We start from the raw sequence: 25609 nt of genomic DNA, 5'->3' as shown, positions 1-25609 counted from the left end.
ATTAGATATTCATCGATTATTTGTCATAATTTATATAAAAATAGCAACAATAAAATAATTTTATATGAAATATACATTTTATTCCAATAAAATATTATTTTATATTAAAAAAATTTGTACAGCTTTTTTTATACATTCTGCAATAAAGTTCTTTATTTTACAATTTAAATAAAATATACTGCAAAATAAAATAAAATATTCCTTAGGCCGGAATCAGACTACGCATTGAAGATTGAGGTTGAAGATTGAAAATTGAAATTTGACCAATAAGGACAAAGAAATTTTAGCTCCTTTCATTTCGATTGGTCAAATTTGAATTTTTCAATCTTCAATCTCAATCTTCAATGCATAGTCTGATTCCGGCCTTACAAATATTACAATTTTTTAAGCATATATTAAAATTTCTTTCTCATATGATTAGAAAAAAGCTATGCATAAATTTACTAAAAAAATTAATTTTAATAACGTGTTTAATATTTCTTGATCTTTTCGCGTTATAATTATAGATTTCGCGATATAATTATAGATTTTCCTTTGGTTTTACGTATTTTCCCGCGGTTTCTAGGGAATTTCAGAAAAATTATTTTGATTGTGAAAAGGGCAGCCAACCTAAATCTAAAGTATTTTTTAATTTCTAGGGAATTTTTGATACAGTTAAATTTCCCGCTTTCGAGCCATTTGTCAAAAGATTTCCATGGAAACAAATACACAAACAAAGCACATGGTATTTTGTCATGTAATTTGTAGATGTAATTTTTAATACATGTGCTCCTAGTTATGGAATGTCAGTTCATCAGATTATAAAATTGTCAGTTATAGAATTAATAAAATATGTAAAAAGTTAAGGTCTTTTTTCGGTTCGAAATGTGCAATATGTATATAAATAAATGTTACAGATGTCATAAATAAGAAAACTCTGATATGTAGTTTAGTAATTAAACTGTAAATAAATTTGCTACTTATATAGAAACAGAATTTACAAAAGTTTGTAATCATGCACGGTTTAAGGTAAAAAACTTTTTTATTGATCTGCATGTGTGGGTGTGTGTGTGTGTGTGTGTGTGTGTGTGTGTGTGTGTGTGTGTGTGTGTGTGTGTGTGTGTGTGTGTACATACAAAAATATTAAGACATTATTTTTTTAATGCTTGTTATACACTTACTTTTATCGGAATTTCTTCTTAGAGCTGATCATAAATCTCTCGGAGGACTTGGGATGAGTCGCTGGTTAGAAGCACTTTGGGAACCAAGTGCTGGTCTATTTTCTTTGCCAGGTGGTCTTGATATGCTAGATATAAGCGGCGATGGAGATGCTAGACTTATTTGTGCTGATCTAGGACCAGTTGGAAGCGATTCAACAAAGGTATAATTACGACAAGAAAATAATATAATAGAGCCACATGTACAAATATATTTTTAAATAATATAGTTTAATAGTGTTATAATAAAATAATTTATAAAAATTAGGATTTTATATGAATAAAACAGATAAAAAAAAGTTCATTTTTCTATAAATTATAATAGAATACTTTATATTCTATATGACTAAAAAGTTTTAAAGATATATAATCATACAATTTTTTAAGTTAGAATCAGCAAATGATGTGGAAATGTTCATTCTATTTCATGAATAATTTATACAATTTTTTATTTTGTTTATTTACAAAATGCATTACTCTTTTATTTTTAGATACGAGTATATAAAGGAGGCGATCAGATAACTGAACATAACATGATAGAACCACCCTGTGGAGTAGTCGGTTTTTATACGGAAAATGGAGAACATCGGTCATCCGTAGTTGCTGTAGGAGCTGGAGCTAGCGTATATATTTTCAAAAATATGAGACCATTTTTCAAATATTGTCTGCCACATATTGATGCTCATCCAAAAGAACGAGAAGTACTTATATTTTATTGGTACAGAAATAAATAATGATACAGGATTATCTCAATTTCATGTATGATATTTCTATTCTGAGTATATAGTACATATTCTGACATTTAATAATTTAACACAGATTTGGCATAAATGCGGGTTGGACGAAGAATTAAATGTGTTGACTCTTGCGGATGATTTGGAGCTGTTACTGAAAGAACTTGGCGCAACATTTCTCTCTCCTCGTACTTTAAAGTTTCTCTCTTTAGATAATAACTTACGCTTGAGTTTTGCAGAGCAATATAGACGGATACCGCTTGTTAAAGCTAATGCCTTAACGGCAATTACGATCATTCGCAGAGACTCTTGGAATGATCCTGCTAGTAGTTGTCTCATATTAGGAACTGAGGCTGGTGAAGTTCTCGTCTTGGATCCTAGGTATTCTTTTTGTATAATTAAAAAAAAATTCATTGAAATATTTTATGTATATTCTGTATGTATATTATTGTATACTCTGTGTATATTCTATATGTATATTATTTAATTGCCATACAGAGCTTTTTCAGTCATGGATAAGTATATACTGGAATGGCCACCAGCAATATTTGCCAGCTGCGGCTTATGGACAGGTGATGGTTATATAATAATTATTGGAAGAGATGGAAAAATAGGAACAATTAGGAGAGGAAGTTCTGTAAAACTTTGGGAAACGTTACCCGCACCTGCGGTAGCTATTGCCGTTCTTACTTCTCAAGGAGCAGCAGTAGCTGTTATGGATGGTACTTTAGTGGGATTTTCAAAAACAGTACGCTTGGACAAAGAATTTTAATTTAATGTTAAAAACTTTATGTTAAATTTCTTTCTGATATATAAATTTCTTTATATAGGGAATAAAATTATGGCATATCAATATTCCCGGTATAATATTAGATCTAGTTAGCTTACCAGTACCGCAAAATGGGCTGTCTTTGTTAGCTGTAAGCACAGTAGGCTATGGAATTCGCATTTACGATGGAAAACATCATGTTGATACTGTGAAAATTATGGAACCTGTATCCGCTCTTAAGGTATTAAATCAGCAACATTTATGTGTATATTTAAAAAAGTGGCAAAATATAAATATATATATCATCTTTTTTTTTCGAATGCAGTACGGACGAATGGGACAAGAGGAACGGACAATAGCTATGGTCACTGTTGGGGGTGGTTTATGTATGAAAATCCTAAAGCGCACTGCTGATTTTAATACGAATAATTCAATATCGAATCTATCGTCGAGTAACACATCGAAGTTCTCGATACCGAAGAAAACGCGATTATTTATCGATCAAACGATAAGAGAGAGAGCCGAGGCAAAGAAGATTCATAACACATTTCAGCAAGGCTTTCTCCGCTTACGTTTGACAACAGCCAAACAAGCATCCGAACATTTAAGCGAAAACCAAGCACTAGGATCTAATCCTATCACATTAGAAACCAATGTTCTTGGTTTAGGTCCCAATTACATGATTCGTATTATAATAACAAATATTTCTGAAGATTTATCTTCAACAGAATTGTATATTCTCTGCAGAGCCGAGGACACTGATGTGAATCCTCGTGTGATAGATTTGCCCTTGCTACCAAGTGCTGTGCCTATACCACTAGCTATTAACGCAAACTTGAAAGGTCAAATATCAGGGAAAGTTAAAATATTACTTTGCAAGAAATCAAATCCGAAACCTTTGGTTATTACGACTGTAATATTGCCAGCCGCCGAGGAAGATTTTGAAATCTGAAGAGTTATTTAAATTGTAATTGAGAGCCAAGTACAAATATGAAATAAATCATATTTTAATTAAACATGAATTTTATCTTATAGATGTAAAATAAATCGAATATTATCGTGTTGTACAATTTATAAAATATAATAAATATATGATAAATAATTTATAATAGTATAAACATTTTTATACTATTTACACTATCTTCAAGGATTGTATTAATAATTTACAATAAAATTCGCAGGACGTTTTCATTTACTTTGTTTATTATGTATCTGCAGGTATAATCTTACGAATTAATATATCTTTCGATTTTCTTGATTGTACATGTTACATTGATTAAGGCAACAAGAAGCTATATTCATATGCACATCAGGTGTGTTGTGTATTAATATATTGTTTTATAACCATCCTGACTAACAACTTTTCTTATATATATATTGTCGACGTGTTTTAAAATAAACGTTCAAGTCTACACATATAAGATAAAATTGCATAACTAAAATTTAAAATACGTACATTATGTATTTTTACAATTTCAAGCCTGATTAATTTGTATAAATAAGTTTCGTTGTTATCAAATTTACTAAATTTACAAAACTTTTAATAATTAATAATGAAACAGACTGATGATAACAAAGATTTAATTTTTATATGTTGCAACTTTCCCATAGCCATTTTCGTTCCTAAAAATAAATTATATACGTTGAGAAAAAATTATGGATATAAAAAATCTTTAAAGTAGCATAATGAAATTCGATGAAATAAAATAAGTACAGTATAAAATCGTGCTTTAATAAGCATTTATAACTTTCATAATGATTAAAAATTTTGTTATTGGAAAATACATAAATAATTAATATTTACGATTTAAAAATACAAGTTGCTTTGTCTAAGAATATTAAAATGATACACTCAGACTTATTATTTTTGTGTAAATAATATTTTATGTACTTTAGAAAGAATATGGCTATTTTTCTTCATGTATTAATGTTATTCATATGTATCATATGACAAGCACACCGGCCGTTTCTAAAATGGGCAGTTTCTTATACAATTATAGTTACTTATAGTATTACTGCGTATAACATTAATTATAAATCAATATAACAACGTATCAGCGCTAAAAGCTAGCAAACTATTATGGAAAACACTAAATAGAACGTTCATTCTCTCTCATACTCGCTCCAATCACATTCATTACTCGCGCATCACATTGTACATATTCGAGAAACATAGGAGTAAATAAAAAAGAAAGATTTGCTTCCATTGGGAGCAAACATACGAGAACGTGGACGTAATGTTAATGAATAATTCTTGTATGAACGATAATCTCGGTATGAATGCTTCCAACTTTATACTCTTTGTCGACTCGGTTATACACGTATTATCGCAATAGCATATATGTTTCTATAATATTTACTTCTCTTTTACTATATTATTTTAGGTACATGTTCTTTCCACATGTGCAAGACATTGTGGACGACAGATCAGATTCTATACATGATTTTTCGGAAGTAGTAGACTCGTGTACATGGCACCAAGCGACTTCTTTGAACACGTTTCTAATAATCTTAAGCATACAAAAATAAATTATAATAATATGATTGTGTGTCTCTGTGAGCTTACGCATGTATAGTGAATACTATATTATGTGTACATATACACACGTATACATGAGCGTATGTACGTACATACGTATCCATATATATGTATGTATAATATATATATAAATTATGTATATATTTTAAAGTACAATATCTCTTAATAATTATTCGTGATTTTACGGTACAATTAAAATGCTCATTTTTTTCCTTTACAATGCGTCTTAATGGAACACCTAGGTGAGTTGTAAATCAATATTAATTACGAAATTTTGACTATGTAAAATATATATTAATGTGTCTCGATAATGCCCGCATGTTTGAAAATATTTTATTAAATATATATGTACATAAAATGTATCCTAATAAAGGAGGGGAATTTGCACTAAAAATATGTATGTTCGCTATTAGCGCCACGTCTCCCCTAAGTGTTCCTACACTAATAAATCCACCATGGCGTTTGCTGGTGTTGCTTTGGCTGCAGCAAATTACCTGTGTCATAAATAAATCATTTAAGTCACTTAGTAAAATTTATCATAAGCTTTTTATCGTTTGTTCATAGATTTACGTCGTCATACTCACCTACATATTTTAAAGATTTAAGTAAAGAGTTACAGACTTGTGAAGGCACAAGATAAAACGACTAGGATCAATGCTAAAAACATTCCAGGAGATCGTACAGTTGCCGAATTTCCTGTAAATAAATAGGAAATTAAAAACTGATGATAAAAAAGATCATCATTTAAAATAATGAATTTTCTTTGAAAAAATTGTATTCGTACCTTTTAATGCTAAATCAGGAGGATAATCTAAAAACGAAATAAGAAAACGAACTTTTAATATTTGTAATCTGTTATATTATTTATATGTATATTAATACTTTAAATTGTTTAATTGTATATCTAATTAATTTAATAATCAAATTATAAATCACTATACGACTGATTAATAAGTCTTTCTCTCTCTCTCTCTCTTGTAGATAACAATCTTTTATTCGACTCAACGTCTATTTATAATAAAATAATGCACAAATCACGAAATTTATTTTTAAATGCGCAGACAATATAGATATAAAATGTATATATACGTATAAAAATTCATATAAGATTAATATACGCACCACCACTAAATGTATGCGGTTCTGAGTCCAAAGACCATCCAAATGCATTTCTAGCCTTTAGGATCGCCTCATAGGATCCAGGCAGAAGGTTTCGAATTGCATATTCTACGGTAAATTGATTTCCTTTACCATCTTTGACTTCAGGCTCGATGAAGTTCCATTCCGGGTCACCCTTGCGACGATATTGTAACTGTAAGTAAAAAAATTGTATTTTAGATTATATTTTTTACTTCTTAAGTTCTAATAAGAAGCATATATTTTTCTTCTTATAATGTTTACCTTATATTCGCTGATCGGCGAATAACTCTCCAAACGCCACTTCAGAATGATTCCTGCATCATCATCAGTCATTTCGGCACCATATATCGTCGCTTGCGAAGGTACACCTAAAATATATTTTGCAAATGAAAATCTGTTTACCTATCTAAATTCTGTAACAACTCATAAAAGTTAAATAAAATATATCACTTGAATATATTTTCCTGACACATTAATCTTACAGAGGAATGTCAATCTTATATTTTCTTTATGCAATGTATATGTATTTAAATATAGTATATACATATTCATATAATTTTATGTAACAGCATATCATACCTGTTAAGATAATAGATCTAATGTCTTGACCAATGGTATTCTCTGCACGACACTTGTATTCGCCAAAATCCCGTGCCGAAGTATGCAAGATTTTTAAAACATACTTAGTTATGTTAAAATTCTTGTTAGTCTTCGGTATTATCCTATGATACATCATTATCGATCCTTTCTTCTGCGTAAGTTTTTTGTCATCTTTATACCACATTACGAATGCTACGGGATGGGCCCTCACGATGCACGTAATTTCCGATTCTATACCCGCACCGCTGTAGACTAGTCTCTCCATTTCGATCTTAGGTTTGTCTGCCACGAAAACGGAATGTGTTAATCGCTAACATCAATATGCTTATGCAAAACAGACTGAAAGTCATGCCGGCCAAATAAGAATGAGCAATTAACTTACAATTCACAACGACGTTGATCGCTTCCATCGCTGGCATCTCCGAACCATCTTCAGCGAGGCATTGATACAGGCCGCTATGAGACTCATTCACTTTCCTTATCGTAATATAATTTCCATCCAGGATCACGTCGGGATCGTAACCGTCCACCTTCTTGTTCTAAAATTAAAAAAACGGAATTAGCTTTGCCTTCCTTGTTAATAAAACCTTACCCATAATATCTTTAATGTCTGTAATTATTACGAATATTGCGATATTTTTACAGCGATAAAACAGTGTGATAGGAATGATGACATTAGAGTTATCAATGATATTTTTAATGACGTTTCACCTCAATGAACCACTTGATCTCGGGCGGCGGCTGTATGTCGGTCTCGCAACCGAGCGTGATATTATGGCCCTGGTTCACTTCGACCTTCTTCGAAGGCCTCACGCGTATGATCCCTTTGTGCGAGTGCTGCGGCGGCGTAGATTCTTGACGCGGATTTTCATCAACCAAGACACGGTGAGTCAAATCTATGGAGTGAGGATTTTGCAGAATACTGCATTTGTAATTGTTGGAGCTATCCTCGACCGTCGCATTGTAGATCACTAGGCTGTTATTCGGCAATCGTACGATTCTCTTGTCGTCCTCAGTGTATGTCTGCGATTCGAAGTACAGATACTTATCGTCCTTCAACCACGCAACCACATAATTGTCTGAAATAATCCGTGATAAACTTATTAAAGAACAGGAGATAATAAATTGCATACAGAGTATCAATTAAAGTTCTTTATTTTATTTCATTTTTTCTTCTAAATATTTCCTTTGTTATAAAAAAAGTTTAACGAAATACTAAACAATTTTGGAAAAATAGAGAGACACTTTTAAAACGTATCGTCATACTCGTTAGTATGTTAGTAAATAATAAAAGAGACTCCTGTTGTTCTACAAACCTGTATGGACCACTTGACAAGGCAATATAACGGTATCCCCAGCTTTTACGCGAACGCTTATTGCACGTGATAAGATTTGCGGAGGCATCTCGGCGGTGCCGGTATTATCAGTCTCTTCGTCTTCATCTTCCTCATTATCATCATCGAAAGGAGTATCATCCTCGTAATTCAGGTCCTCCGTACTCTTAGTCGGTTTACATAAGCCTATAATTAATGAATATTATATTATTTAAGTGGCCTTTAAGCAGTACTTTTCAAATTTTTAACACCTTTTAAGTAATGATTTACAAGAATTTTCTTTTTTAACAAAATTTTCGCACAATGGCTAAAAATACATATTTACGTCTATTTTATGAATGTTATGACAAGAAACTGCTATCACATATTCGGTGTCTTATAAGGACTTTACATTATAAATAGTACGCAAATCTGCTTAATCGTATTCATTTACAATAAATTAAAAAAGTCCTACTTGGAACACGGTCCAATCTAGACCACTCTCCCTTACAAGGAGATAGGAGCATTAAAGCGAAATTAATCCTGCTTTTCCGAAGCGACAATTCGATCGCCAAAACCGTTAATTCGCTGGACCGCGAATGCCGGTGGTTGCCCTATAACTCGTTCGCTGACGATCAGATCGTCCATCGAAACCACAAACCATATATCGTGTCCGAAATGGACATGAGGAATGGTGCGCTGATTGAAATTAGATTTCTCATACACGACTGAACAAGCTTGATTTCGGGAAGGACGGAGCATAAATGCGGGACACAAGCAAACACGGTTTTCCAATAATATTTCCCTCAGCATCATCCCTTTTTCAGCAATGATATTGCCGACTTCTCATCAGAGATGCGAAGCAGAAATCGCGATTAAACCGACCAAAGAAAGCTCTTTGCGTGTTCGCTATCAGTTTACCTCGTTTTTTCATAGGTCATGATGTTTCTATACCCAGGCATATACGTTGTTCAATTTTAACCAATGTAAACCACACCCTATGTATGAGGAAAAAATGGGTCGAACCTGATTCACAATCAGGTGAGCTGATTGTGAGTCGTATAAATGGTAAGAAGCATCCGGTAATTATGCGAATTAAGATCGTTAGATCGTCGTCCGTCGTGATTGGAATCGATTAGTAAGTGCTGTAGTAAAGTAAAATGTGGTAAATTGTGTATGAATTATGTTAGAATATTATTCAATTTTGTTACATTTTTTATCTTACCTTCTATTCATATTTCTCTCTCTATTAAATTTATAAAATAAATCTCTAAATTATATTGTTAAAGATAAACTAACAAAAAGCACATTAAGTGAGCATTCGTATTCTTTAAAGCTTCAATGGAATGAAGACAATATTGCAAAAAGTGAAATAAATATAATTTAATAATAATAAATATGCCCGACATTAAACATACTTATTTAAGAGAAATAATTATTTCTCTTTGTATTTTGATATTGAAAAATAGTTGCATATTTTACCTCAGAAAAATGAATATGAAAGATGTGCAGCGATTACGCGGGAAGAAGTCCATGAATCTAGATTAATGGCTGACTACTACATGCCAGCACCCCTGTGCTCCAGTTAGATTGCAGCTCCCATCCCCATAAATCCACTTGGGATTCCCTTAGCAAAGACTATGTCTATACACGTGAATAGGCGCCACGATGTCCCATTGCTCAATCTATGCGTAGCTTCGTAGGCATCCACGCACTCTTTCAGTCAGTCTAATGTCGTGGAACATTGCGTTCATAGTTTATATTCACTTTGCGATGCGCATCAACGAATATGTATGTCACTCGCAATGTGTCTACCTACTTTATTTTCAAAAAAATCTCGCAATGGTCATTCGTAAAATAATTTTCTTTTCATTGTGCTGTATATTTATCTATCTGCATATATATCATGCATTCCTTTCATTTTAATAAAATAATATAGAAAATTCTTATTACTGAAAATCAAGCTTTTATTTTACTAAAATTGTTACACGTTTACCGTAGCAGTTAATTGTGATTTTGAAATGTTTATTAAACTCGAAGTAGAATATTGGAACGTAGTCGATCTTAATTGAAAGGTGAGATTGAGAACATTGATCGAAGGAACGGCACAATGATTTAAATTGATCAGGTATACGAAATACATTAAGGTGTGGTTTGCCATTGATGGTCCCGCTAAGATTTGCGTTTTTAACCTATCCCTCTAATTTATCTTCCATACCTTATTTCCTGCGAGAGAGTAAGTTTATTACTTTGAAATATGCCTTCATAAGAAATCACAAAATTGCATCGAAACCATGAATCTTACGAAACTACCTTTCTCCTTATTTTCTCTCTTTGTATTAAAGTAACAACTGGAATTAATATAAAAAATAAAATCGTATTAAAGAGCGTTTTTAATTAAAAAGAGAAATATTCTGTGATAATTTGTCAAAAATAAATCTTTGAATTTTTAAAGTTTGCAGTTGGATGAAAAGTGTAATCAGTAGTTCTGGCATACATTCGTATGTCAGAATTAGAGAGAGTCAAGATTTTTTATCGTAAATCAATGTAAAAATGCAATGACTCATGGAATTGCGAAATAAAAAAGTCCCTGTGTTTACCACAGCTGGTCTCATCAGCATTTCCTCGTGATTTGAGTAATGCCGACGTGATCCGCGAGGAGTAGTGGATGTGTTAAAAACCACAAATCTAATTTGCATCGCGGGCGCGCTATTCACCGCTGATGTCATATAATGACAGCATACCCGAAAAAAGGACGGGATAAACCTTGGTCATGTTGCTTCTGCAGGACACGTCATCCTGCCGCGGTGTCCTCACGTGCGTTCCAATAACAATGAGGACAAGACGAGGCTGGGCGTAGACAGTCTGTCGGGTTTTACTTCACAAATCAACGGTGTAACCGTAAATTATTGACATCGAGAAGCGCGGAAAACATTCCTCGCGTCGCGAAAATGTCAGGGTGCATCCGCGGTTAGCGTTACAGCGAAAAGAGCAATCCGTTTCGCGCGGGGTGTGAGCGTCAGAAATAACTCCTCTTCGTCGACGAGGAGGAGGAGAATCGAGCGGGTTCATTGGATCGTAGTTGACTTCCGTTTACAAGATTCCTGGGCAGCTGCAGCCATTCGGATTCCACGTAAAAGATGCAAACAAAAATCCTAAAGTTACAAGATACAACGAAATCTCTCACAATTTCGAGTTTGATACCAAATAAAGATACATTTGTTTAAAAAGAAAAGGAATAAATGAGCCCCTTAGTTAGTGCCACTTGTCAACTAAGGGGCACAAATATAAACTAACATATAAAAAATTAATAAGAATCGATAAAGACCTATTTTTTCTTATTTTAATATTTCTGTAACCATAAATACATTTTAGGAAGATTTTTTATCGGTTCGCGATCAGAAAAATCTCAAGACACACATGTGTATTTCGTAATCATTCGTCGGTTACCGAGAAAGACAGAGTCTGGTAGCACATGGGGTGCTAAAGGAAACGTCTTAACGATCTCGGAGTTCCTTTTATCGATCGCGTCTTTTCCCCTCGCGTTGGCTAACCATGTCTTTGTTTGTTCCGGCAAGTCTCACTTCCCTTTCGTGGGAAAGTGGCACTGAGCATAGAGGGTGGAAGATACGAAATTCTTGACACAAGTTCAGATTCTACAAGAGAGGCATTGTTCTTAAAAGAGCTGCTGCTTTGCTTCACCCCGGAAGTAGACTTGGCAAGTCTGTGCCAACATTCCGCGAGTCGAAGGCTATGTTCTGAGCTTCTTAGAGACTAAAGTTTCCTTTCTGAAATCCAACGATAATTTACAACAATTAGACGCGATAGGATGAACGTAAGATACAAAATAAAAACGTTTGTCTTATTTTAGCTATTAGTTTATTTTATACCATTAATCACGTTTGCGGTCTTTTTTCGATAAATGCTTTTACGAGCAGGTGATATAAAATATTGAAATGTGTCTCTTATTTTCCTGATAGAAAATATCGATATCATCTTCGCTGATTCTTTTAAGGACGTTGACAATCAAGTTATACGTGTCGAGGAGGAGAAAAAACATCGCGTTAACGTAGAGTACACTCGCGATGACTGCGTTTGACAGCGTTCGATAGGTACACGATTGTTGAATGGGTGACGTCAGCCCCCGCATTCTCTCACGACTTAATGGTTATTATTGTCGGGAGGCACGCACTCTTATCCCCCCGAGGAGGGCCCCCAAGACGGCGCACACGCATGCGTTCGAATACCACGAAGGGGAGACGTGGTGTGGACGACGACGTCGACGGAATGTGCAACACGGTGCAACGTATATAACAAAACGGGGAGTGCCATTGGCCGAATTGACTCGTTGAGTCTTTTGAATGTCTTGGCGTTTGTACTTCGAATCAATTCCAAACAACAACAGTTTTTTCTTCAGATTCTAATAAATTCAAATGCGTATATAAAAAACTATCTGTAATTATTATTAATGTTACCTATCATTATTCTAAGATTTATTATTTATTTCTTTTTTAAATGATAATAACGAAAAGAATTTTAAGGAATCTAAAATTGGATTTATTATCTTACACTATATACAAACAAGTATAATAAAATTTTGATTGAAAAAGGAGATATATATTCTAAAAAGGAAAGTATAATTTATATAAAACTGTAGTGAGATTTCTAATTGTACACCATGACCTGATTTATACATCATTTTGAATCATAATATTTATATCATATGTAAATATTATCTTTACAAGAATAGATTCAGGATTATGAAAGATATCTGGTAACACAATCTAATTATTTAATACTGATTACCATAAGACTATCATTCATATTCATGCGTTTCATTATCTACATTCGGATGCAGTCAGACGCGGTCGAACAGGTGAACGACTCCGTTCCAATAAAACCGAAACTCTCTCAGCCTCTAGAAATGACTTACGTCTCAGTTTCCGCGATGCGAACGTTTTCTTTTTTCTTCCCCTAGCCCTAATGAATTGCGTTAGTGTCTTCCGAAGAGAGAATATCATCGTCGAAGAGAGAGAGAGAGAGAGAGAAAAAGAGTTGCGCAATCTCCAGCACGTACAATTTAGAATAATCCGTTATTGTCGCGACCGGTCTCACGGGTCCAGTTCGCCACCACGAGATTGGTGAAAATAACCACACGCGGCTATAACGCCCGTTGGGAGAAATAGCGAAAAGGGACGACATTCGGAACTGGCTACGTGCCAAGCGGGAAGATAACGTAGGCAGATGCTCCGCCATCGCCGCAGTCATGAAACCCTCCGTACCATCGTCGGTGACAGCAAAATGTATAAGAACGAACCACGCGTTCAAGAGAATGTAACAGAAAAATATTGAAAATCTTACACAAAATCTGTAGCTAAAAAATTTGAATGCTTCAATATAATCAATATGATCGAAATTAATTGAGACATACGATTTGTTAAATATTTTTTTTATTATTAAAATTAATAGTTATAAATAGGAATTGAATTGATAAGAATAAATCAATTTTAAAAAATAATCATATTTTTGGTCAAAGCGGATATGGATGCTTAATAATATCTATACGTTACAAATATATTATATATATTATTTATTTATATTATATATTATTTTTCAGTTTTTTATAAATTGCGTGCCAATTTGATTTGTTGGATTTGAATAGTAAACTGAAACTGAAATGTTAATATTTCAAATGAATAAATAATATGTATTGGGTGAGTGCAAAAATTCGTGTCTAATTTATTATTCAAAATTCAAACAGCTGCTACTATTTTTGTTAAAAATAAAATAAAATCTAAATCTCACTCTATCTGATGAGAGAATTTAAGAATCTGTTTTTTTAAATTGTAATGGGGTTTTGACAGAATTATCTCATGTTATGAGCAATCAAAGTCAAAATATTCTTTTTATTTAATTCGCAACAACTCAGTAACAAAAAATTGTAGGAACATTTTTTAAAACGATTTTATAGGGAAAACTTTAAGCTTTTACATTAAAAATTTTTGCAAATCTTTTTTGGACATGTGACAGGCCCACAAAATGAAGAAAAACTTTCCTGTTTTGTTTAACTCGTAGTTTTCTATATTTAAAAATTATAAAACTCACATAAATTAAAAAAAATATAGTAATCGTTCGAAAATAGAGATTTCAAGCTTTAAAACCCTTTTTTTTTTAATTTAAATTTCGTTCATTTTTAACAAAATTGTAACTGTTTGAACGTTGAATAATAAATCGGGCACGAATTTTTGCACTCATCCTATACCTATAACTCTGATATGAATAACATGAAAAAATCTCATCGAAATTTAATTTTTTTATTAGAAAAATTTGGATGCAACGATTTTATCCTCATTTGAATGTCTCAAAAACACGTTTATCTAAGCATAGCGAAAGGAGCATCTGAACAGCCGTATATACAAGCAGGACTTTTATCGAGTTCAGAAGAGCCTGATTTAGACTCAGCTCACGCGCTTTAGAACTAGTGCATTCTAAGCAGTTCAGAAACCGTCTTTCATCGGACCTGCTCGAGAACCGCCGCCTATTTTGGAGACTATATACGACTTACACTACGTACGAAAGTAATGACATTCTGAGAAGTTTGATCGGAAATGACGAGCGTAATAATAAAAAAAAGTATAAAACGTTATTCCAGCAGACAATTCTCTAGTGATTGTAAAGCTAATAACGTTGTAATTACAACAAACGAATCGTCTAATGATTTCCGTGGTGAATCTTTGTCTTGACAGCACAATGAACCTGATTCGCAGTACGGTAGCGATCCTGTAGTCTCGTCACGCAGAAGCTCAAGCCCTAGCGCACGCACATCACTGCCTACCAATACTTTCCCTTGTTTGGAAAGCGACGTTTCTAAGAATCACGCGGTTAATCACGTATTGAAAATGTAGACACGGATCTCAAAATTCTCGTCTTATTACTAATTACATTATCACAGAATTCTTCTCGAAACTATAATTGTCTCTTTCAGACTTCTTTAAATTATTTAGGTTACTGTCCATTATTATTGATCGTCACGGTTTTCTCAAATCGCCGACTTTAAATTCGATCTCTTTTTATAGTCATCTTATGATAATTTATTGGTTTCATTTAGTACCTTCTGCTCTACAAGATATATGGATAATTTCCATCATTGGTAGAAATAATATTATTAGTCCTATTTGTTCCTTCATCTTATCGAGGGTCTTCTCGAGAAAGCTCGATGCTGTATATCGTAGGTAGTTTAAAAGGCCGTTAAATAGTGAGTCAGCTCATAGAGAAAGAAAGATGACCATGTTAAATCGCGCATGACTGGATCGTTTTGGGTATCAAGAACACGAGATGTTGCTGTGAATAACATTAATCTTCCTCTGGGCTGGGCGTGAACAAGCAGGATCGACCATAATGCATTTGCAAGAAAATATGCAGCTTTCGAATATTTACATTATTTTACTTCACAATTTTCTATCGCTCGACTTTTTCCAGTAAGTTTGAAATAGCAATCTTTTCTTATAAAAATATTACAGCCTCGTTTCATAAAATATTGAATTAAGAACGTTGTCTCTGCGTGCTGTCTGCTTTTTTTTATTATTTATAATTACTCCCGTCATTAAAAACCTACGCTTTCTCAAACATCAATTAGCACGTTAAATGTTTTTCAAGTAAAGTGCACTGTAAATAATGCAACGTATAATTAATAATCCGTTGAATGCATTCGCTTTAAGTAAAGGAATGTATCGCCGCCGACGCGCCGTAATAGTGTTATCTCCTTCATTACCGTCGGTACAAATAAAAGAATATGTCGCAAGAAAAGGATACCTCACATTTCTCCGCCCACCGTATCGGATTGCATGACACAACGAAATAATGTCCACCAAAACTCAATCCGAAGTATTCATTATTTCACATCGATGTATAAATGCGATGACCTGACAAAGAAAGAATTGGTTGCATTCTTGCTAAAAATCGGCAGCAATCGCGGGAACGTATATGTCGAAATTCGATTCGAAATATGGACTCAAGTAACCTAGAAAGATGATATTTTACGTTCTCAATTTTTGGACGTTCAGTCCCAAAATTGAAGACCTAAAACGGGCGATTTTTTGGGTCACACTTTTATTGTAAAAAGACACACCACAGTTGCGCTTAAAACATTAGCGACGTTTGTCCAGATGTCATTCGTTAATGATTGTTTCATCGCGAAGCGAGGTCAAGTTGAATTATTCTTAGAATATACCTATTAAATACACGATAAATTTTACTCGGGACATCTCCCACGCATTATAAATCAACTGTCTTATTTCGCTCGCAAATTACGCAAGACCGCAATTAACGCGGTTTTCGCGGGAAATGTGTGTTAACTACCTCCTAATCAACACACAATCACCAAGGTTTCATCAATTATCAAATTGTTACGTCTAGGCGTCCGTATGGCAATCACTGAAAGCAAAAGAAAAGAAAACTACGTGAACTGAAGCTCTTAGATTCCGCGCTCCGATGTTACATATAAGCAAACGCGCATCGTAAAGTCCGTTAAATGATAAGGCTCTAACATCGATTTAAATAGACGACAAGATAAGAACGGTGAGAAAATACACTCATTCTAATGCGCCCGTGCGTGCAGCAGGTCCGACCTTAAAGCATGATAATTGCGTCTACCGATGATAAGCTAAGCGTATAACGCTCGACCGGCCGCGAAATACACCTTCGTTCAAAACGTTCAATTTATCGAGTAACTTGGCACACCTGACTCAATCGTGAGTATCCTTCTTCTTCAGCTGGTCCTTATTTGTCGCGGGGTACGCATCGTTCGATCGCGTCACGTGGCCCACTGTCACGCTACTATTAGATGATGTCATTCTCCAAGCCGACGTTCCTCGACTTAGACATCCTTAATTACCGCGCAGTCGTCATTACCGTCACAATTAGTGGAATGAGATGGGCACAACGCCCGTTTACGTCTGTAATAATTTTCTCGCCGATGTTCCCCTTTCCTCCTTTCACCTTTCTGTGAACGCGACATTTGCCCATTCACGTTGCTCATTCGCCGTGCTAATGTTCCCCTTCGCGGGGAAATATGTATTTATTTCGTTTACCCCGCAATCGCGATAGATTGATGGTTTTCACTCTTTCTATTATACAGTTGGTGCGCAATCACCTGTATACATGAAAATCGTCCGACCGTTATTAATCGCAAACGGATGCCGGTCTAGATTAGATCATTACACAGAGATATCCGATTCGAGTAATTACGCTCGCGCGAGCTATAATCACGTTCGCGCTAAGAGATCGCGATGGATTCTAATGGGCCGTAAATACGTTACACGCGTTTCCTCTCGATACAGAGGAGGATTCGATGCAAATCGAACCGCACCGGGGCACAATATAAGACCCACCGTTAGTCACGGTTGACCTACTTTTCGACGGTCCTCAGTAAATCACACGACGAGGATACTCGACGGAGGAGGGATTCCCGTAAATCCCTGATGAAAACGCCATGTCGTGACTCGTCCAGATAACGACTCGGTCCTTGACACTGCACAGATCGATGCACCGTTGTGCATTGTGCTGACCATCGCTGTGTCATGGACCGCATTAATTGATCAGTCAGCCGTCGGCATTCAGAGACGCGGGATCGTAGATTGCAGTCACTGGACCAAGAAAGATGTCTGAGATTATATACATTTTTTCTATACAGATCGGTTTCTGTAAAACTTATATTTTAATAAAGATAAATCAGATAAATTAGATGCGTCATTAGACGCGTCTAATATGACGTATCTAATTTATCTTATTGGGATATAAAAATAATTGATCGAATTCTTTCGAAACTTTATACGATGAAGTACCTACAAAAATCGATTGTGACAACTATATCAAGCACTTCCGTATGGAGCGTTGTAAGACTTCATTGCAAGAAGAAAAAGACATCAGCGAGTTCTTTAAATTTATACTTGCCGCGCGATGCAATCATTTCTACGAAGACTTCGTTGGACCAGTTTGTCGAGTTTCGTATATGGAAAAACGGGCCTTACTGGAAAGTCAACCATTCCGCTCTCTCGAGGAGAACAGCGGCGGTCGTAAACAATTTTATTGACCTTCATATCGCATCCACTGTATCTAGGTGCATTTAGGTTTCATCCAGGCGATCGACATTACACCGTTATAATAGATTGAGCGAGAAAATGATAATCGGTTTAGAAAAACGGGTATTATTAAAGGCCCGGCGCACAAACCTTTAATGCTAAAGTGTCTTATGCTGGGTTGCATACTATTATACTTTCGATTATACTAGTCAGTCCACTTTACGTGACACACGGCCAAGCGACACTCGAGCCAAGGAAATACCATCGCGTGATTCGATCGATTTATGATATCGCATACTAACATTGACCTTTCCCGCGCGTCGGATCTGGCCTTCGTTTCGAGAACACCTTCGTCCTACAGATTATCGAAGGCAACGACATTACCGTCCATACTACACCCCGAGGTCTCTTCATATCGCACTTTGAGATCTCACTGAGGATACTTATTACACAGATAGTCGTTATGTATTATCGAATGCCGTTAGGCGAAGGGGATGCTCTGCAAGCGATCTCGCAATAGAAATAGTCCATTGAAGTTTGAAAAGACCTGTTTTTCTTTTCCTAATTTTTCCTAATTTTTGTTTACATAAAAATCTGAAAAAATAAAAACAAAAAATTCAAAATAAAATATCTGTCAATTGATCTACGTGTGAGTTTTTAAATAATAAACTAGTAATTAGAGATTGGATCTTCGATTTAGTTCCATACGTGGATCGTTCGCTTAAGCAGGGGATGCTGGAGTGGCCAAATTGTCGGGATTTTACAGATCGATATAAATCTCTGAATTCTCAGTATGGCGACTAACGTTGAAGGTAAAATGGATAAAGAAACCTGTAATTTTTTATTTTTTCCAGCTTTGAACATAAAATACAACAGCGACAAATACATTTTAATCGTGGGGGGGGGGGAGGAATTTTTATTCTGTGAAACCACTACGAAAAAATTCGACAGGAACAAAAACGTCAAAAACGCTGGTTTTATCGGTAATACAAGTGGCATCTCCTTACTCCAGCATCCCCTTAATTTATATTATTGGTATTCGGTTCAACAATGGTACTTGTTTTTGCATTCCTTCGTAAGAGAAGATCTCTCGATGGCTCTTTGTTCACGTGGCGTACCGCAGACCGTTATAAATCACCCTCGCGGCGTAGTCGAACGCATAATTTACTCGCCGCCTAGTACAACTCTCTTCCGGTTACGCAACCGGTTGTGCTTACGCGAGGCTCCATTGTTGTCGTTCGCATTTACATGCCGAGGATGCACCCACCCGTTTTCAGCCTCATTCACCCGGGCGCCGCAGATGCATTCAAGGATTATATTGTTTCCTAATATGTTCGTCGTTCAGAACTCGTCTCTGTCTCAATGGAGATCGTTGTCCCGCTCGATACAAAGTGTCGTTCAGAATCCCTCCGAATCGAAAGAGTTACGAATGAAAAATTATATTGCGCCTTTCATCGAAGAATATAAATCACGCCGGATATCACTTATAAAAAATGTTAACGAGCTCATCAAATATTAATACAGTAAAGTGGAAAAGACGACTCTGAAATTAATTATATAACAATTTTTGTTCCAAGAGTTGGCTTTCATCAATCATATTACTATTATTATTATATTTAAAAATACTTTTGTATATCATTCAATGAGAACATCAATCGTAATGGCAAATGTGTTCTTGTATTAATAAAAAATTAATAAATCTCGAATTAATATTCATACAATTTATTTATTTATTATTCATACAATTTATTTATTATTCGTGGTTCTTAAATACCATATCCCAGCCATTAATTAATTCATTTGAATATATACGAATACGTCGGAACGCTTTCGCTTGGTTTCGGTAGCTAACACGTTTGTGGGACCGCGGGATAATTACGTCATTATTATAAATGAGGGTCAAGACGCGGGATCACTCTCGCGTGGGCAAAAAAGGCGAATGCTGACGCTACCGAGGAGCTAAGTTTCTTGGAGCTAAGTTAACCGCGTCCGCGGTTGCTACCGGGCTTCGGTAAACTCGTCTCTTCCTCTCCCTTGTTGAGAAGCAGCTCTTGCAACAGAATAATAATGCCACGGAAGGTGAAAGGCGGAGCGTACTTGAATCCTCGGCTAACCTCCATGAGGAATTTGACAATCTTTTCTCTTTTTTTTTCTAACTCTATGAGAAATGATGATACAGCGATGATGAAGTGGACTTGAAACGGATAGTAAATGTTTGCTCGCCTTTTAATGCCAAAGTTTTCGACGAAGTTTCGACCGAGGAATGAGCCAGGCCGCATCGTACTGGATGTTGACGTAACCGAGTGGTTTTTCGCTAAATGGTATTTAGCAAAAAAAAAAAAAATTCAAACGGAAAGCGACAGAAGAGGCGGTGGCGGCGGCGAACTTTAGTGAATCAAACGCACACATTAAACAAGACATTATCGCGCATGAAGTAATGATGGAGATAATTTCTATCAGTTTACTGAGAACGTTGAATGAAATGAGAGAAAGAACAAGAAAGTACAGTATCGCAATTATCCGAGAGAGAAAGTCTCATGGAATCTTTAGAGCTCAACGCTTATATACGAAAATGAGCCGTTTCCTGCCTCTGAATCTTTGGCACGCTTACGACTGTTTAGCGGGACATCAAGCTGAGTGGACAAATTGAAGTGACTCGTTGACGGAATTATTTAAATGAAAGCGCGACTCGCGCCTCTCACAAGTTGTGCGTCTCGCATAATCATTAGCGACTCCGCTTGCGCGTCTAGTACTGTTTCTCGAAACGTCTGTTTGCGTTAGTAAGTTTAGTAAGTCGACAAATTGTAGAATTAACATCTAAAATGATGAGTAATATTGCGCTCTAGTGAAAATAATTTTTAAAACTACAATAAAGAAAAAATTTTGCAATAAGATAAAAATGGCTGTATACAAATATAGAAAGAACGATTCACTGAAAATCTAAAATTTTATCGGATATACATAGATCTGAAAATAATTTTGGACCATCAAAATTGTATCACAATCATAATTACGTTAAAAGCTACAAAAATATGAGAAACGTTGCAAATCATTTTAATATTCTAGCAACCAGTTTTCAACAAATTAATTTTAACGATAAAATAAGATTATTTTCAGATCTAAATCGAGCAAAATTTTAAATCTTTCAGCAAAATGTTCTCTCTGTCCGAGAATAAATCTATTTGAATGCGACTGTAATCTGGATTCTTTCAACGCCTTCGAAGATATCATCATCACTAACACGTTCGTCGTCTTATATTGAAAAAGATAATGTTATATATATTCTAAAATCTCATTAATCGCCCGTCAATTTACGGCACTTAAGAAGCATACAAACTTGAAGATGTGACGCTTGTCAGAAGTTTTCATCGTGGGTCGTTCGGTTTGCGTCCAAGCTGATGTCGCGCTCGTACATTCTACTAATAGGAAAATCAAGTACCACGTGGCGAGAATGAAACTTGGCAGAAGTGCGACTTTACGTGAGACAGAGGAAGGGCTCGCGTAATACGTCGGCTATATCGGGATGGACGGTCGACTGTATGTTGTTCTGGCGGTTAATTTCGCTGTTCCTAGTTGCGTGCCGCACCGAGGTCATCGGCCCGGGCAAGTAACGAAGCAACAGGCCCGACTGATTTACATGGTGGCTTAATGACTTGCACTAAATTTAGTCGCGACCAACGATCAACCGCCACTCATTGTTCTAATTATCCGCTAACTCGGCTTATAAGCGCAAGGATAAGCGCGATCGGTATCAGCGATAAAGCCATTGCGCCTAATTGCTCTATGCAATCATTCTATGCAATCAAAATATTGGGTAACCACGTTAATGCAGTATCTACATTAACCACTTAAGAGCAAGTGTTACAAATTTGCAAACGTTCATTTTAAAATTAAATTTCAGATAAATTCAAGATCTGTGCAAATTAGTTATATTCTAAGAATTGATAATGGAAATGTATATAGCATTGAACACTGAAATATAGTACAATACTTCTATCCATCAAAAGAGCTATACTTCAGTATACATACATCGATAATGTAAATATCGACATATTTTTGATTTATAAATCATTTTTTAGTAAAAGCAGTAAAAAATTATTTTTTAATGACAAGACAATGCCATTCCTAGAAGGTTAAAGAAATACTTCAATTTTAAAATATCGCAACTCTATTACAAAAATATGACACACATCAAGGAAAAAAAGTACCATAATTTTAATTCATAATTTTGCAGATGCGACAAACAAAATGCAAGAAGCGAGATTAATTGAAAGAAAGGAATGAATGGCACGCGGATAGCTGGAGTTTCTATGAAATGGGTTACAAATTATATTGCCTCCAAATGAATGAAAAACACATTTACGAATAAACAATAAGCCGGGTAATATCGTATTAATTAATCCGCGTTTACGAATAGGGGAAAAAGACGTTAGAACCGCAATGTATACACGAGTCACGAAATGATTGCGAAAACGACAGTCGAAAATGTGGGACGATACGAACAACAGGGTCCTTTCATCGTCGCTTTTCTCGTTTCTACGTGCGGCTGCGTTTTGCCCGCGTGCCAACAATCTCCCTTCCTCCCTCCCCCTCACTGTTTGTGCATACTGTGTTGTACAAGGACGGAAACTGCCTGCGTTTTTAACACCCGCTCCATGCGAGACCCGCGACTCGGCAGAGGGTCTATTATTAGGAACGATAGAATTCGTAACAAAGGAACAGGGAGAGACAACCCTCGCACGCCAGACGCGTACCCATGTTGTTCCGCTCGAAGGGACTCCGCCAACGCAAAATTTTGGCAGCTGCTTAAGAAGATCGATATTCATCATCCCTTGGAATGACAGTATAGAATGAATTAATTTTCTTTTATTAATATTTTAAGATAAACAATTTTAGCAAGAATTTTCTATTTTTTTCTAATTAATTATTTCCCGATAATTTCCAGAACAGGATATACGTAAATGAAACGCTTTCTATATATTACAAATTAGTTTTTAAGGTCATAAATTAAGCGAATTACTATTCTGTCGAATTGAAAAAATTGTTTTACTTTTTAATGTTTCGAACTAATCAATTAAAAAATGTTTCAGGAATATGTGTCACTGTTAAAACTAACGGATGATTAAAAATAGCTCGGGTCATAAGCTCGTGTGAACTGACGATTAGCGTGAGTGACGTAACGCGCCTCGATGAGATCGTTAATTAGCTTTGTCAAGTTGCGCGATATCTACATAATTGCGGGCATCTCCAAGATGCAGCTCGAACTTTTTGCACACTTAAAACGAGAAGGCTCGCGAATGCCAGGCTGCATAAATTATGCGTGCACTTAGACCTCCAGCGATAATGTAAATGAGATCGGCGTTCGCCTCTCCAATGTCGGAATTCAGTAGCGTTTAATAGTTCCACGTATTATCGCGTATTATCGCGAGTGCATCCGCGAGCAAGAGAACGCGGCTGGAGAGTCCCCGCTTGCGAGGAAGAAGCGGCACCGATATTTTCTTGGAACATTACTCATTTTTATTGGACGCGCGATTAAACGAGACCCGGGCCGACGCTCGTTTTCTTCGCGTTACGATGAAATCTTATCATCGGAACTTATTACTTGAGCCGACGACGCAGTCTCGATGCTTCGTGCTCTAAATATCAACATTTGCCGCATATATGATCCAGAACCCTTTATTTCAAAGAAATCTTTATGACCAAAATATCATTGTATAAATTATTTTTTACATAAATATATGTATTATCATATATGGAAAAAATCTTACTTTGTAGCTTCCCAGAGAGCATAAAGTCATCTAAAAGATGACTAAATTGTTATAAAGATATCTTTTAGTGAAAGAATATAGTTGACGAAAAGATGACTAAAAGACGACAGACGTCGCATTGCTAGTCACCTTATAGCCTTATGATAACTAAAGGATGACTTCTTTGGATACCTTTTAGTCGTCTCTAAAAGATGTCTTATAGACATTTTTTCATCTTGCTGAAAAGACTAATCTAAAAACGATGTCTTTTCGTTATCTTTTAGACATCTTTTCGCTTTATCGGAAAAACAATTTAAAAAAGACCTCTTTTCGTTATCTTTTAGTATTTTGTGCTGTCTGGGTTCGTTAAGCGATGATAGGTTAAGATGTCTTTACAAAAGAGTAAGGATTTAGGAGTATGCTTTTTTTGAGATAATCGATCGATGTTTCAGACCATCCGTGCTGTCAAATCTGCCGATTTCCTCGACGTGACCACATGCCGACCAACCGGTCGCAGTAAATTTACGCGGTAATAACCACGCGTGGCGTGAACTACACGGCCTTGCAACGTTTGACTGCAAACGAAAATAAACCGTCCCTTTCCAGGAATTTGGCTTACGCCTGTTCATCGACTCTACAACGAGGTGGGGGAGGAGAATTAGGTGCGGGTTTAACGCACCGCTCGGTTTCCATCGATCCGTTGGCGCAACCGGTGGGTTCGCGACTTTGCGGAAACGAGGAAGAACGAGATAGTAGAGTATGTATGCTGCTCGCAACATTCGTAGTAGCAACAACAGTTAAACGGACCCCTCTGGCTTGCACGCTAATACGCGCGCACACCCATGGACGAAGTTTAACGAGCAGAAAAATTGCGCCCTCGTTGAAATGAGGAACGCTCCCCCGTAGGTAGGAACGTAGAGCTCGATACACTCGGCAGGTGCCGAGAACGACAACGAGAGGCACTGTCCGTTCATAAAGATCGCCCTTATCCAGCTGTGGCCTAATTCGTGACCGCTGTGTACTTTAGAGTGACGAGCGAGCGAATGGCTCTGCTCTATTAATACGTGAGACATTAAGTCGAGAAACTAGCAGCACGCGAGCCCTAATTTCTATCGAAGCCAGACCCGTTATCGCCGCCAACCTCTCTTGCGATAAGTATTATCGTTACCGCCTCTCATCGACGATTGATTATGTTTCTCGTTGAAGATTCAATGGCAACGGATTAACGCGTGCGTCGCTCGCCATCGAACCACGATAGATGAAGATCCGGTTTAACGTCTCCGCCCTCATGACCGCAAAAAGAAATTAAGGTGATTCTTTAGTAAATCGAGTTACCATAGAAATGTCTAATTTTTTTATATATAATGAAGTTGAAGTATCGAAATTGACGTATGCAAAATTCTACGGTAGATTAACGATGAAATAAGAGACAAAAATGTTGAAAATGTAACCTTTCACGTATAACTTAGTGACAGATAAGGTCGCTTCTTTG

The 25609-nt window shown here is 35.9% G+C and overlaps 2 protein-coding genes across 2 annotated transcripts in view; one reads left to right on the top strand and one right to left on the bottom strand.

Annotated features, from left to right (window-relative positions):
* Positions 1–1202: 1202 nt before the first annotated feature.
* Positions 1203–3676, top strand: LOC108728086 (Bardet-Biedl syndrome 1). The gene is made up of 6 exons (XM_018456443.1): positions 1203–1360; positions 1688–1897; positions 2016–2311; positions 2429–2678; positions 2761–2940; positions 3025–3676. Exons 1-6 carry the CDS (start codon positions 1214–1216, stop codon positions 3649–3651), a joined length of 1710 nt encoding a protein of 569 aa, XP_018311945.1. The 5' UTR covers positions 1203–1213; the 3' UTR covers positions 3652–3676.
* A 1866-nt stretch (positions 3677–5542) lies between these two features.
* LOC108728114 (neurotrimin) overlaps positions 5543–25609 on the bottom strand; it is a 62210-nt gene continuing 42143 nt past the window's right edge. Inside the window, exons 2-10 of the mRNA XM_018456486.1 lie at positions 8295–8498; positions 7690–8057; positions 7361–7517; positions 6958–7260; positions 6640–6746; positions 6361–6550; positions 6023–6049; positions 5823–5934; positions 5543–5732 (exon numbers count right to left, since the gene is read on the bottom strand). Of these exons, the coding sequence (XP_018311988.1) occupies positions 5852–5934; positions 6023–6049; positions 6361–6550; positions 6640–6746; positions 6958–7260; positions 7361–7517; positions 7690–8057; positions 8295–8498 (1439 nt within the window). The 3' untranslated portion in view covers positions 5543–5732; positions 5823–5851. The remainder of the gene's footprint in view (positions 5733–5822; positions 5935–6022; positions 6050–6360; positions 6551–6639; positions 6747–6957; positions 7261–7360; positions 7518–7689; positions 8058–8294; positions 8499–25609) is intronic.

Source organism: Mycetomoellerius zeteki, unplaced genomic scaffold (assembly GCF_001594055.1).
Source record: "Mycetomoellerius zeteki isolate Tzet28-1 unplaced genomic scaffold, Tzet1.0 scaffold58, whole genome shotgun sequence".
NCBI lineage: Eukaryota > Metazoa > Arthropoda > Insecta > Hymenoptera > Formicidae > Mycetomoellerius > Mycetomoellerius zeteki.
This window is presented reverse-complemented; position numbering and strand designations above follow the sequence as displayed.

Excerpts from the sequence above, each read along its gene's own strand:
- LOC108728086 (XM_018456443.1), top strand. The coding sequence starts at position 1,214 with ATGAGTCGCTGGTTAGAAGCACTTTGGGAACCAAGTGCTGGTCTATTT. Across the intron at positions 1,898-2,015 it reads CTCATCCAAAAGAACGAGAA|ATTTGGCATAAATGCGGGTT; the intron begins GTACTTATATTT and ends AATTTAACACAG. Across the intron at positions 2,679-2,760 it reads TAGTGGGATTTTCAAAAACA|GGAATAAAATTATGGCATAT; the intron begins GTACGCTTGGAC and ends TTCTTTATATAG.